The sequence below is a fragment of the Vulpes lagopus genome, chromosome 16 (assembly GCF_018345385.1).
Source record: "Vulpes lagopus strain Blue_001 chromosome 16, ASM1834538v1, whole genome shotgun sequence".
Classification (NCBI taxonomy): domain Eukaryota; kingdom Metazoa; phylum Chordata; class Mammalia; order Carnivora; family Canidae; genus Vulpes; species Vulpes lagopus.
Genome location: NC_054839.1, coordinates 59,127,731 through 59,141,898, shown reverse-complemented (window position 1 = coordinate 59,141,898; position 14,168 = coordinate 59,127,731). Strand labels below are relative to the sequence as shown.

At 36.2% G+C, this 14,168-nt stretch overlaps 1 protein-coding gene across 4 annotated transcripts in view; it reads right to left on the bottom strand.

The window, feature by feature from the left end:
- FNDC3A (fibronectin type III domain containing 3A) overlaps positions 1–14,168 on the bottom strand; it is a 171,503-nt gene that overhangs the window by 74,347 nt on the left and 82,988 nt on the right. For 2 of the 4 annotated variants that reach the window (XM_041730968.1, XM_041730969.1), the window contains exon 4: positions 2,718–2,794. In XM_041730968.1, the coding sequence (XP_041586902.1) occupies positions 2,718–2,794 (77 nt within the window). Of the gene's footprint in view, positions 1–2,717; positions 2,795–6,233; positions 6,346–7,005; positions 7,113–14,168 lie in introns of those variants that run through there. The other 2 variants (XM_041730971.1, XM_041730970.1) reach the window with 2 other exon arrangements.

Genomic DNA, 14,168 nt, shown 5'->3' with positions numbered 1-14,168 from the left:
TTTTCTTTCCTTTTCCACCCCCATCGTTTACCACCTAACATACTACATAATTTATCCACGTATTATATGCTTATTGTTTTCTTCTCCCCATAAGAATATTAACTACAGAAAACCAGTTGTCTTTGCCTCTCATTCACAGATATATCACAATTATCTATAAAACTACCTAACATTTATGACCACTCAATACTATTTGTTGAATATTGCTGAGTACAGGAACTGGAAGAGTTTATAACCTTCTCAGGAGAGAAAAATTATTAAACAGTGTGAGAAATTCATTAAAAGAGGGATATATGGGGCACCTGGGTGGTTCAGTTGGTTAAGCATCTGCCTTTGGCTCAGGTCATGATCTCAGGGTCGTGGGATGGAGCCTCACATAGGGTTCCCTGCTCAGCAAGCAGTCTGCTTCTCCCTCTCCCTCTCCCTCTGCTCTGTCTCAAATAAATAAATAAAATCTTTATATATGGGGATCCCTGGGTGGCACAGCGGTTTGGCGCCTGCCTTTGGCCCAGGGCGCAATCCTGGAGACCCGGGATCGAATCCCATATCGGGCTCCCGGTGCATGGAGCCTGCTTCTCCCTCTGCCTATGTCTCTGCCTCTCTCTCTCATTCTGTGACTATCATAAATAAATAAATTAAAAAAAAATTTTAAAAAAATCTTTATATATATGTATACATATATACACACACACGTTTATATATATACGTTCATATATATAAAACAAAATGAAAAAAAGATATACATATACATGTGTGTGTATGTATATATATATATATGTATATATACATATATAGTGTGCTATGAGAACCTAAATGGAGAGACACCTGGAAACACTTAAGGAAAGCTACTTCTAGAAGGTCATGATTGAATGAAATGAGAAGGGTAGGGATTTGCCATAAAAATAAAAGTACCATTAGACGTGAGAACAGCAGGATACTCTTCAGTTGCACTGAAATACGTTGTCAGTAGCACCAAATACAGAGCTTAGTACATGGTGCCTTCAGTACATGTTTGCTGAACTGAACTACACTAGAGAAAAGACTAGATATCGTCTTTATGAAGTGGAGAAAGGTCTGAGAAGGAGCAACCAAGAAAAGTAGAAGGAATTAAGACAGCATAATGTCAAGGAAATTTGGGGTAAATCATATCAATGGTGTCAAATGTTTAGAGGTCAAAAAGAGTAAGGCTGGAAGAAAGGCCTTTGAGTTTGGTCCATATCAGAGAGCAGATTTAGTAGGATACCATGGAATGCAGACTGTCAGAATATCAAACAAAAGTAGAGATAGCGTCTGAAAAGTTTACAAATACTTTCAAACATTATCTCACATGTTATCTTTTTTTTTTTTATTTTTCTTTTTAAAATTTTTTTTTAAATTTTTTATTTATTTATGATAGCCACAGAGAGAGAGAGAGAGGCAGAGACACAGGCGGAGGGAGAAGCAGGCTCCATGCACCGGGAGCCTGATGTGGGATTCGATCCCGGGTCTCCAGGATCGCGCCCTGGGCCAAAGGCAGGCGCCAAACCGCTGCGCCACCCAGGGATCCCTATCTCACATGTTATCATCCCATCTTATGGTCAGGATACAGATACTTAAGGAAGTTGATTTGTCCAAGGCCAGGCAGCCAGCAAGGGCTTGAAATAAAATACGGATCCAGCTTTACTGACTCTAATTCTCATACTACTTCCATTCTCCTCACCAACATGGTCTTTTGCTATCATTCACAGTGGTGGGCTGCAGAGAGATGGGCAGTGAATCTACCACAATATCCCATCAATATTCTGACACAACCAGGGAAGAAGCAGGAGAGCGTGAACAAAATTTAAGTGTAACTTCAGTGCTAAAGAGAGAAACTGAATTATTTCCAAAAAGGATGTGAGGCAATGAATGCAGACTACACAGAAGCTCAATAGCAGAAGAACACCTGAGACCTTACAGTTTAATTCAGTTTGCCTGTGCAAATAAGTTAGCTGTGTTTCATTCTTTAAGTCAGGGCCCCACATGGTGCATAGAAAGGATTATAGATATGTGATGATATTGATTCCCTTGGCTCTTAGGGATGTAGGTCTATAGGTCTAAATTTTCTTCTATGTACCACAATGTGGTATATAATTATTATGCGTGTCTGTGAAACATTTTATGAATACAGATGCAACACTGTCTAGGGTTACTTCGAAGCAAACGACTAAGTTAAAAATATGTTAGTGTAGGTACCCTTGAATCTTAAGATATTATTTACATTACTCACATATTTATGGAAATAAAGCTCTAAAATTAATTTTCTATAATAATACTCAAAAGCTAAGGCCAAATGATCCTGTCAATTAATTTTTCCTCCTTTCTAGGGTGACAGAACATGAAAGATACAGAACTCTGGGAAACGAACAAGGGGTGGTGGAAAAGGAAGTGGGCGGGGGTTGGGGTGACTAGGTGACGGGCACTGAGGGGGGCTCTTGATGGGATGAGCCCTGGGTGTTATGCTATATGTTCGCAAATCGAACTCCAATAAAAAATATATATATACACAAAAAATTTATTTCCCTCCTTTCTAAATATACAAAATGTACTAAAATACGTGAAATAGATTTAACCAAAGATATACTGTACTAGGTAAGCTTCAGTTCTGAAATGGTACTTTTTATTTGAATTAAAGTTAAATAGTAATATTATGATCCCTATTCTATAGATACAAGAAGAAAAATAACACAAAAACATACCTGTGGGGCGTATCCAGGAGGCACATAAATAGGAGGCACAGAACCATTTGGAGACATCATTGGAACCTGAGCAGGACCTGAATGGATCACAGAAATATGTGTTAATCCAGCATTACTTAGGAAGCTAAAGTTGAAAATAATTTGAATTCCACTTTGAATCCTCATCTAAAGTAAACATTCAAATTAACAGTAACTGTATTACTAGGAAAATAAAATGGTTCATCTGCTATGAAACATAAAAATTTATCTTGTAAAGTGCACTGATTATTCTTTACCTACAGTTGTGTTTTGTTAACCTGATTATCATAACAGTCACTTGGGGAGCTTTTTTAAAAATGCAGATTTCTAGGCTCTCCTAGAGATTCTTTATTATGCTTACAGTGGGGTTTCAAGTCAGTATATTTACTTTACAAATATATCTGGTAAATCTTATGATTATGCAAATCCAGGAATACTGACCTAGAGGAGAATCAAACTAAACTTTCCATATAAAATCAATGACGATACAAAAAAGCAAAATTTTGAAGACCAATAGGAAAAAAGAAAGGTCACGAGGGAAGAGCAGTAAGAGAAAGAATTAGAAATTTGGAATTTGCTTTGTTAGTGTTCAAAGCCTCTTGTGTAATGTGTAAGTCATGTCTGTGGGGCCTTGAGAACAAAGTTAGAAAAATAGTATATGTGTATATTTAGCCAAGGAATAACTGTTTCTTACACTAAAAAGTTCTAAAGAAGAAAAAAGGGAAAATTTAGCTTGTCTTATTCTATATTTTCTTTTACTGTTTTTTACTGTTATCCTTTCCAGATAACTTTTATAAATATTATCTCATTTATTCTCTTAACGTTTGTAGGATAAAATAGGCATTTTGGGAAGACGTGTTTTTTTCTAGTAAGTAATATCTTGCTTCATTTAATTTTTAAAAAAGAGTATCTCACCTTCAGATCCTTTTTTCCTTGTAACTTCAGACTGCATTGTACCCTCACTCATTAGTTTTTATTAACTTGAAACTGAACCATCTCAAAGAGCCTCACTCATTTCTTAATAAATGTACCCAAGAATCTAAAGAAGAATGTAATGGGGGAAGAGTTCTTTTTATATGTGGAATATCACCCTGAAGAGTACATATAATGGATATCAGTTATAAAAGAAAAGGATGAAAAGCTTAATAATAGAGCAGAAAAGAAATAAATTTCACTGGTAACATTATACAATACTTCAGGAAAACAAAATGAAAAGCACGGGGGAGGGGGGGGGGTTACAGCAAATCCAGATTAAAGCCACTCTCCTCTTTCCCAGGAAGGAGTGACAATCAAGCAACAAAGAGGTTGGCGGTGGGGGCAGGGGAAAAGAGGTGAGACATAGCAAAAGTAAGAGAAAAAAAGGATGTAGGAAAAGGTGGGTGCAAGAGGGTAAATGCTAAACCGTGATAAGGGAAGGAGGGAGGGAAGAGAGAAGGAAAGGTGAAAAGAGTGAAGAGGCCTGGAACCGAGGGAGAGAAGGGGAGGAGAAGACAGAAAAGGGAGGGAGGGAGGAAGGAAACAAGAGATAGGGAGAAGAGAGAGAATGGGGTAAAGACTCAAGAGGATTCCAGGAAGTAAGGAGCTCACGTGTGTGCCTGTGTGGGGGCAGACTACCAAATTATGCTATATACAACTATAAAAATAACTTAAAAAAAGATTTATTTGACAGAGAATGAACAAGCAAGGTGCAGAGAAGGGCAGATGGAGAGGGAGAAGCAGACTCTCCACAGGGAGCAGAGAGACTGATGAAGGACCCCAAAATCACAACCTAAGCTGAAGGCAGACAACCAACTGAGCCACCAGGTACTCCTAAAAAAAAGTTTTCAACATAGTACTCTTCCCATTTAAAACAAGCCCACCAAATACATGTTGTTCAGAATATTTTCTTAAAATAGCTAATTATATATAACTAAGATTAATGTACTATATGCTAGGCCTTTGGGTTCTTTTTTCTCCTCATAATCATTCTACCAGTAGGTGAGTATTATTATTATTACTCCCATTTTCCAGATGTGGAAATTAAGGCAGAGAGGTTAAGTTTGCCCTAGTGGTAGAAAACGAATTCAAAATCAGGCAGTTTATGGGATCCCTGGGTGGCGCAGTGGTTTAGCGCCTGCCTGCCTTTGGCCCAGGGCGCGATCCTGGAGACCTGGGATCGAATCCCACATCGGGCTCTTGGTGCATGGAGCCTGCTTCTCCCTCTGCCTATGTCTCTGCCTCTCTCTCTCTCTCTCTCTCTCTCTGTGACTATCATAATAAAAATTAAAAACAAAAAAAAAAAAAACAAAAAAAAATCAGGCAGTTTAATTTAAGGATATATCTTTACAACATAATTAGTAAACATTAAAATACTCTGCATTACTGGCAACTGATGTAACTTGAGGCTCTAATGCTTTTAAGGAAAATTAAAGCCTTCATTAACTAAAAAGAGAGGAAGGAAGAACAAAGTTTTCCTACATTTAAGGCAACATTAACCTATTAATTTACAAAATAAAACTTGTGAGGTGCTTTATTCCCCTAGGTAAGAAAGGCTTCACCCAAAACTTACCTTTTAATTTCTCTATGCCAGACTCAAGAGAAAATAAGAACAGTGTAAAGAAAATCCTGGTTTATATCTATTAGCTAATTTATATAAACCTACAGTAAACTTGTATGAATCTTGAGAACTGGCTTAGATACTATTCATAGCATGTGAAATTTAGCTGGGAACCAGAAAAGAAAATTCATTGAAAATCCTATTTGTAATCTTAGTAAAGGAAATTAATATTTTTTGACTTTCTACTAAATGTGCCAGGGACTGTGGTTCCTTTCACATGTCGTCAAGTTTAATTCTTACATTGAGTCATCAGAATAGATTTTTATTGTTTTTCAGCCACCAGAGGAAAAAAAAAAGTTATTGCTGATTACATTTGAAGTTGCAAAACTACTTTGGATTGCTTTTTTTTTTTTTTTGGATTGCTTCTTTTACTATAGATATAAATACTACATAATTAAAATTCAAACCATATAGTTTGAAAGCTGCTTTATAGTTTATATTTTAGTAGAGCAAAATTCTACTACCGAAAATAGAACAAAACAAACTCAACCTAAAATAAACCAGCAGTAAATACATTACTAGTTGCAGTCCCGGAATATTATTTACTCATTTTCCTATGAAGTAATCATTTCACTCAAGCAAGTAAATTTTCTTATCTTGAGGCAGAAATGGTACATGGTTATTTTTTTAAAAGACAATTCATGGATACCATATTTAATATCTAAAATACTGTTGTGAAATAACATTCAACAATGAACACATAAAAGCCCCATTAAATAAACATAATAAATACAATTTAGAATACAATATTTACAGCACAGCTTCCGTTGCTATTTCTGTCTACAGCAGCAAACCTCTAAAACCTTGCTTAATGATGCAAATGTTCGTTTACCTCCTCAGTTTCACCAATACTTTTATTGTTGGAATAAAATATTCAAAGTACTAAAAGATTAACTACAAACCTTGATTAAATGCAGTTAGCAGGTATTTTGTCCCAGGAATGACGCCAAATGTTACAAACTGTTCCATTAAATGCACATATGCCACAAGAACAGCCATATCTGAACAACTGTAAATATACCCCGTAGCTCCTTAATAATCTACATGATGTAAGCAAAATCCATCCCAAAACATAAAGCTATTAAAATCATTTTTAGGTGCATGTTTCCTATTCTAAACCCTAACAGAAGAGGAGCCAATTCTAGTCAACAATTGTCTTTAGAAATTTGAGAAGCCCCTCACCTCCATTTCTTAAGAAGTGCCATCAATGATTTAATAAAGATGGTATTTCATTTACTGTAAGTTAAATTCTTCTTTTTCTTTATTAGCATACATTCACATTTAAGAAGGTTTTTTTTTTTTTGACAAAACTAAAAATTTGACTTTAAATTCTTAAAATGCAACGGGCTGCTGACGTGCTACACATTCTCCTTATAAGCAAGCTTTCACAATGGCTTCCAAATAATCTGATGCCAATATTCAGATTTTAGTGGTAAAAAGAAAAACCTAGCAAAATAAAGGCACTGGAAAGGAATATTCCATGGAATATAAAATCAGTCCATCTCCAAATAGAGTCTAATCTTTTTATAACTACATGGTCACAATTTAAAATATTTTTACTGCGATAGATTTGGCATCTACTGAAAAAGAACACACGGCATGACTTTAGATTAATACGATGCCTTCTATGTTTGAAAATAAAAAGAATGTTCAAAAACAATCAGCAAATCTTACCACTCATTTTGTTTTTACAGTAGCAGCAGAGAACAAAATCCAACAAGGAAACAGCGTAGTACACGTTAACAGCTTTAATTGGAGAACGGTTCCGCTTTTTTTTTTTTTTTTTTGCAAAGCTGTGAGAGGAAAAGATCCTTTGACCGAGTCACGTGGTGCCTACCACGTGACTTACAGTGACCCGCGGAAAGGGAAGGGGGAAAAAAAAACAGCAAGGAAAAAAAAAGCAAACATTCCCGCTGCCAGCGTTTGGGTTGTAGTAAATGATTAAATGGTTTCTACTGCTGCTGCTTGGAATTTGACGATCTTTCTGACTTCCTCCTGAACTAACTCAAAGGATCATCAAAATACACGTACAGAAATATTTTTTTTTTTAAAAAAGATTTTACTTATTCATGAGAGACACAGAGAGGGGCAGAGACACAGGCAGAGGGAGAACCAGGCTCCCTGCAGGGATTCCGCCCCCGCCCCCATCCCAGAAATAATTTGATGTAAAACCGTTCTCTTTGTTTCCATTTCCCTCCTGTAACATTACAGGCATTATCTTCTAATTCAGTTTTCATTATCCAGCCTCCTACTTTCATTTATAAAGTGTAAGATACATATAACATTTATTAATCTAGAAGATTCGCTCTGAAATGTCCTTCTGTAACTTGATCCACTCTCCATGCTCATCCTTAAAGAATGCCCACAGCGTACGATTGTCTATAGAATACTTGCTTGATCAATGTGTTCCTCTAAGATGAGTTTTATGTTTCAGGCTGGCATTTGCCTCTCAAGTTAATAAAGGCTACCACTTTAAGCACTGGTTTTACTTTATTTCTGATTTTGTTTTATGTTTAAGATTTAGCCTAGACATTAATTAATACAGACACTTGGTGGACAGCATTCTCCCTCATGCTCATGAAATCTTAAAAAGACAGGCCACGGTTCAGGATCAGAGCGCTCTCCCCAAACTCTGGAGAAGAGGAAAGAGACCAAAGATGTTACAATAGAGGGGAAGAAGACTATAAGTGTAAGAACTTTTGGAGGTCTTTTAATTACTTTATGATGCTATGTAAGCTAAGGAAACTTATTAATAGCTGATACAAATGAATAGGTAATGATAATGATTGTGATTTGTTTAAAAGTTGCAGTGGAAAAAAACAGATTTTAGTACCAGAAGATTTAATAAAAGCTTCAGTATTTTTTAGCAAGATAATTTACTGCTCTTCTTTGAGGTTGTTTCTTTCTGTAAGAAGGTTAAAATAACCTCACAGCATTGTTGTGAGAATCAAATTAGATATACTAAAGTACTGAATAAGTATGTACTATATGTTGGCTAATTGAATTTAAATTAAAAAAAGTACTGAGTACACACTGGTTGGCACCACTCAATAAAGGGTAACTATTATTGCTCTGTTTTCAAGAATAATAATTATATGTTGCAGAATATGTGCCAGGCACCATTTGGAGTATTTTACAAATGTTAACCCTCACAATAACTGAAATAGGCATCCTTTAGAGGTAGGGAAACTGAAGCAGAATGCAGTTAAGTAACTTGCCAAGAGCATAGAATGAGGCAAAGACAGGATTATCTAATGATAGATAAGGTTATAGTTAAAAAACAAAACAAAACATGTAAACCATGTTCAAACCCCCAAGAAGGTGGGAAAGAACTAACTAGCAAGAGATAACCTGGAGCAATAGATATCAATAAATATATGCCAGGCACCCCAGAGAATGTAAAACACTAAAGGGCCATTCTCAAAAGTGGCAAAGGGTAATTGTTAATTTCGAAGCTCCTACTGGAAGGGAAGGCTGCCCTGAAGAACAAGGCCTAAGAGTAAAGAGTGTCCTGGTCAATGGAATCTGCTCATAAGTGTTCAATTCAGCTTCTCAGCAAATCTAACCATGCCTCTGATCTTCAGTCCTTAAACAAAAAGCATGCCCCTGCAACCCACCTTCTCATTTTCACTCTTCTCACACAGCTGTTTCCATTTCTTGACTCTTTAATTGATGATCTCAATTTTTTCCATTATGCTCACTAGAACCTTTCCCATTATAAATTCCCCTATATCCTTAACCTTTTCATATAAGACGTGTTGATATATTTCCTTTAAATGAAACTCGGCTTCCCCAGGACAATTTTTCTAGCAGCTCCTGGGAACAGAGGCTTCCCATTCCTCTTCTGAAGCAGTCTCCAGATACCCCAAGGCTGCTTCCTATTACTCCTGTTGTTCCTCTTTCATGCTGAAGTTTCTTTTTCCTTGAGATCATTGTCATATGAGATCACCCTCTACCCCTTCTCATTGCTATCATGCTCAGTTCTCATTTATTGAGAACTCTGGCACCATGTTCACAGTTTTTTTCCTCTACCCTGCTTTTCGTCAACACGATGATGACTTCAATGCCCAAAAAAACGTAGCCTCTAACTTTCCTGAACTCTTCCCATTCTGTTTTTAGTAACCCATGTTCAAAGATATATCCTGGAACTTTTCACTTAGAATGCCACTATCTCATCTTTGAAAACTCAGACACTCATGTTTCAATCTCTGGGCACCACATCTATCTTTCATCTCTCCATTTTCTCTTTCTTCTCCAACATTTGTTCTTTCTCATAATGATTTCTCTTTCCTTCTAATCAAACACTGCCTTCATTGCATGATTTCCTTTCCCATGGATGTCTTCCTTTTATATCCCCTCCCCACAAAGTCCCCAATTTCAACCAGATAATTAACTTCTCTTAGATGTGAACTGTAGAAATCAAATGGTACAAACTCCCGTTTGTAATTTAGTTATCTCCGACTTTAACTCAGCCTTGCTCAGGAATCCTTTCAGGAATTTATCCCTGGTTAATAGCCCATCTTGTTTTCTAGAGTGATTATCAGAGATCTCTACCACCTTTTAAGGATTTCCCCAAAACGGACCTCAACCACGTATGTCAGCATGAAATTGAACTATTTCGATACTATTTTCTTGTATCTTCCCTTCACTAGGAAGATATCACTGTCCCTTCACTAGGTCAAAGCTATCTCTCCACTTCTACTCTTTATCTGATTTCCATCTTGTTCTCCACCAGCTCTTCGCTCTACTGGTCATTCACTATTTTCAACTGTCTTCAGTATTTTCAACCTTTCTAACATTATCCTCAACTATCCTCACAGTGGCCATAGAGTTCCAATGCCCAGGATTAGTGATGTGGTTCATACTTTCAAGAACTTTTCATTATAGTAAGGACAATATAAAATAGACATATTTCATGTTTCCTAAGGACATTGTTAATTCAAGAATGTGCATCAAATAATTTTCCTAGAGGAATAAAGAGAAAGGATGTATCAAGAATGTTACAATTACAGGAAAGCATTATATGGTGATGAGCATATTCTTCATTTTCCCTTACCTGATTACATGAGAATTCTAGCAAACTTAAAATGCATCTGCTTTTTATTTTCACAACACTGTCTCAAACAATTTGCAGAGAGTTCTCTTAAATCAATAGCATGAAATGCCACAGCAAGTGTTTGGACTTTTTGATAACATTTTAACACATCAGCTATTAGCATTCTTGAACGACTGATTTTCAGGTAGATTTGTCAATACAAGCACTAGGTGACACTTGGGTGACATTGTTTATATGCATTTATTGGGTACCAGGTACTTTTGTAAATGCTTTACAGATACTAACTCATTTCATCTGTATAATATCCTCTGAAGTGGAATAACTATTATTTTCATTTTATGGGTAAGACAACTAAGATACAAAGAGCAAGGTCTCATAGCCAGAAAACTGTCAAAAGAACTAGGTGGTCTAGCTTTGAAATCTGTGTCCTTTACATTACGCTGCCTCTCTTGTTTAGGATATAACACTTAAAAATTATAAAATGAATGAGAAAATTGGTATAATAATACCAAAGTTCAGCTAAACTACAAACAGAAAAGCACCAGACATTTGGATGGAAGACCCCACATAATACACCTCAAATATCTGCTAGTTGCATATAATGGCAACAAAGCAAAATGCACCTAAATATATCTCACTGAAACTCTTATGAAGACCCTGAGTTTCTAGTAAGTGAGGAATATCATATGGGAAAGTTAGTGAATTACTTAATATCCAAACCTGTCCCCAAAAGTAACTAAAGGAGATTTAAGCAATACAGCAACAAAAACAAAAAAACTAAAAAATCCTCAACATAACATAACAAAACAAAACCCAAAACAAAGCAGCTGACAAACTGAAGAAAAGAGAAAATTAATATAGAAAATAAGGAATGAGGCTGGTCTTATGCACTCTCTAGAATTGGACCATAATATCTCTCTGGTTTATATGAACTAAGATTAAAATTAGGACACCACAGACCACCGTCAAGCTAGTCCTTGTCTGCTGCAGATCAAGTATGTCTCATATTGCCATAGAGCATAGCCCCAATTACTTGGCTTGAAAAAAACTAAAGCAGGTATAACCTAATACTGACTTCTACCATATATAAAATTCAGTAATGCATCAATAAATGTCTAACTTTAAGCAACGTACCCTCAAAAACAGATGCAAAATGAACAGCTAAGATAGCAAGACAGCTGAATCAGCTGACTTGCAGAAAGGGCTTGCTAACTATGAGGCAAATTAAAAGTTGAAAGAGCTGACTTTCATTTTATAAAATTCTTTCTGGCAAACAAAATCAGTTTATTAAGGCTGCTCTTAGACTGTAATAAGTCTGGGTCATTTGCATGTTAGAAAATTTAAGAAGCAGACTCATTCAGCTCAAATCATTATCACAAGAATTTAAGAGTAGAAATGTGAAATACATCTCATTCTACTCTTCTACAAATATATATCCAGTCCTTCAAAAGACTGACTCTGATTAGGACTGTGATCCTGATTCCTGCAGCACTGTTAGGGTCCAAGTCCTGAATTAACATCTAAATAACATGTGTTAAAGCTCATGCAGCTTAGACTATAACTGATGCAAGTCCATGTAGTCAAGGGACCTAGGAAAGGTCAATGACATCTGCAAGTAATCAGGTCCTCTATGGGAGAAATCCCTTGCTGGGGAGTAACTGACAATGACATATGCAGATAATCTCACGAAGGTAAGGGGAACAAAGAATTAGAACCTGTAACTTTACTCATGGGCACAAGTCAAAATTTGTTGCTTTTAAATCTCTCTGATTTGCTTGGCCAGGAGTCCCTAAGGTATCAATTTAATAAAGGTTTTACATTATGTGGTTCATGCCAATAGAAAGCAAATGTGAGGATCATCCTAAAATCAGCTATGTTTTTGGACTGACTGGGGATGAGCTGGATGAAGAGGCTAGATATTAGCCAGAGATTGGTTAATAGGACATACATATTTGTGTTCTGACACAGTATTTCCCAACTTGATTTATGTGCTAGTAAATTTTTAAAACAAATTTTGGGGACTCATTAAGGTAATCAGCTTTTTAAAGGCCAAATTATGATGTTAAAAAGAAAGAAGAAATTAAGAGAATGAAGTCTATTATATATTATTGCGTCATTTATAAAGAATATTTTAACCTCAAAATAGAAGAGATTTAACTTCAGAATTAAGAAAAAAGTCTCTAGGGGCGCCTGGGTGGCTCAGTGGTTGAGCGTCTGCTTTTGGCTCAGGCCATGACCCTGTGGTCCTCGGATCGAGTCCCACATCGGGCTCCCTGCAGGGAGCCTGCTTCTCTCTCTGCCTGTGTGTCTCAGCCTCTCTCTCTGTGTCTCTCATGAATAAATAAAATAAATCTTAAAAAAAAAAAATCTTTAAATTAAATAAATTTAGCTTAATGAAAAACTACTACAATACCCTTATTTTTCCCATTTCTAAGACTGGTTAAATGTCCCTAAATCTATGGACAAGGATTTGGGAATAAATCTTAGTAGTAGGAGAAATACAGATTTTTTTTTTTTTTAAATTTATGATAGTCACACACACACACACACACACACACACAGAGAGAGAGAGAGAGAGAGAGAGAGGGCAGAGACATAGGCAGAGGGAGAAGCAGGCTCCATGCACCGGGAGCCCGACGTGGGATTCGATCCCGGGTCTCCAGGATCGCGCCCTGGGCCAAAGGCAGGCGCTAAACTGCTGCGCCACCCAGAGATCCCGAAATACAGATTTTTGAGGCTGGTTAGGCTCTGGTGATGCAAGAAGGAGAAAAGAGAGCAGAGGTAAGATAACCACATTATCATCATCTAATCTAAGACACTTCTGAAAGTAAAGGAGCAGCTTAAAAATCACTAAAATTATATAATTTTTTTTTATTGTACTGCTAGTCTTAATTTTTTTTAATTTTATTTATGATAGTCACAGAGAGAGAGAGAGAGAGGCAGAGACATAGGCAGAGGGAGAAGCAGGCTCCATGCACCGGGAGCCTGACGTGGGATTCGATCCCGGGTCTCCAGGATTGCGCCCTGGGCCAAAGGCAGGCGCTAAACCACTGCGCCACCCAGGGATCCCCCCCCTTTTTTTAAATTATATAATTTGGAATAATTTTTTTTTGATTGACAAATTGCTTTTCTTACACTGAGGGACATGAAAAATTCTATTAAAAATGTTAAAAAATAAAAGGCTTTTTAAAAAAACATATGCAAGTACATTAAAGAATATTTTATGGACTTCTTTATGTTGAATATCTGGATATTAAAGTAGTGTTAACAGAACAATCTTTTTAGTACATATCCATGTATTTTAGTCAATCTGTTAGCTCTGTCTTTATTCCATATCGCTGGTATATGACTGAAAATTTTCTTTCAAAATAGCCTCATTTTTAATTTTTTCATAAAACTGCCTGCAACTGTTATATTTTAGTTAATAACTTTGAAACTATTGATATCTTCAACTGACTCTTTTTTATAATACCTTAAGACTACAGTATTTATATTCAGAGAATACTCTGATTCTTAGGTGCCATCTGGTAAGCTGGGAGCCAATTCTGCTTAAGCAGAGGATATTCTTAATTCTATTCTTTTTTCTTTTTGAAATGTGTAAATATTTAAATCCAAATATTTTCACTGGAACTATAATACCTTCCAAGTTTTAACAAACAAAACTTATTGGATTGTCTCTACGATTCTTTTGAATATTTTACCAAATTTAGAATTTTTTTTTTAGCTCACTGTTACTGAAAGGGCTTACTGCAAAATTTTAAAAAAAGCACTGCCAATATTA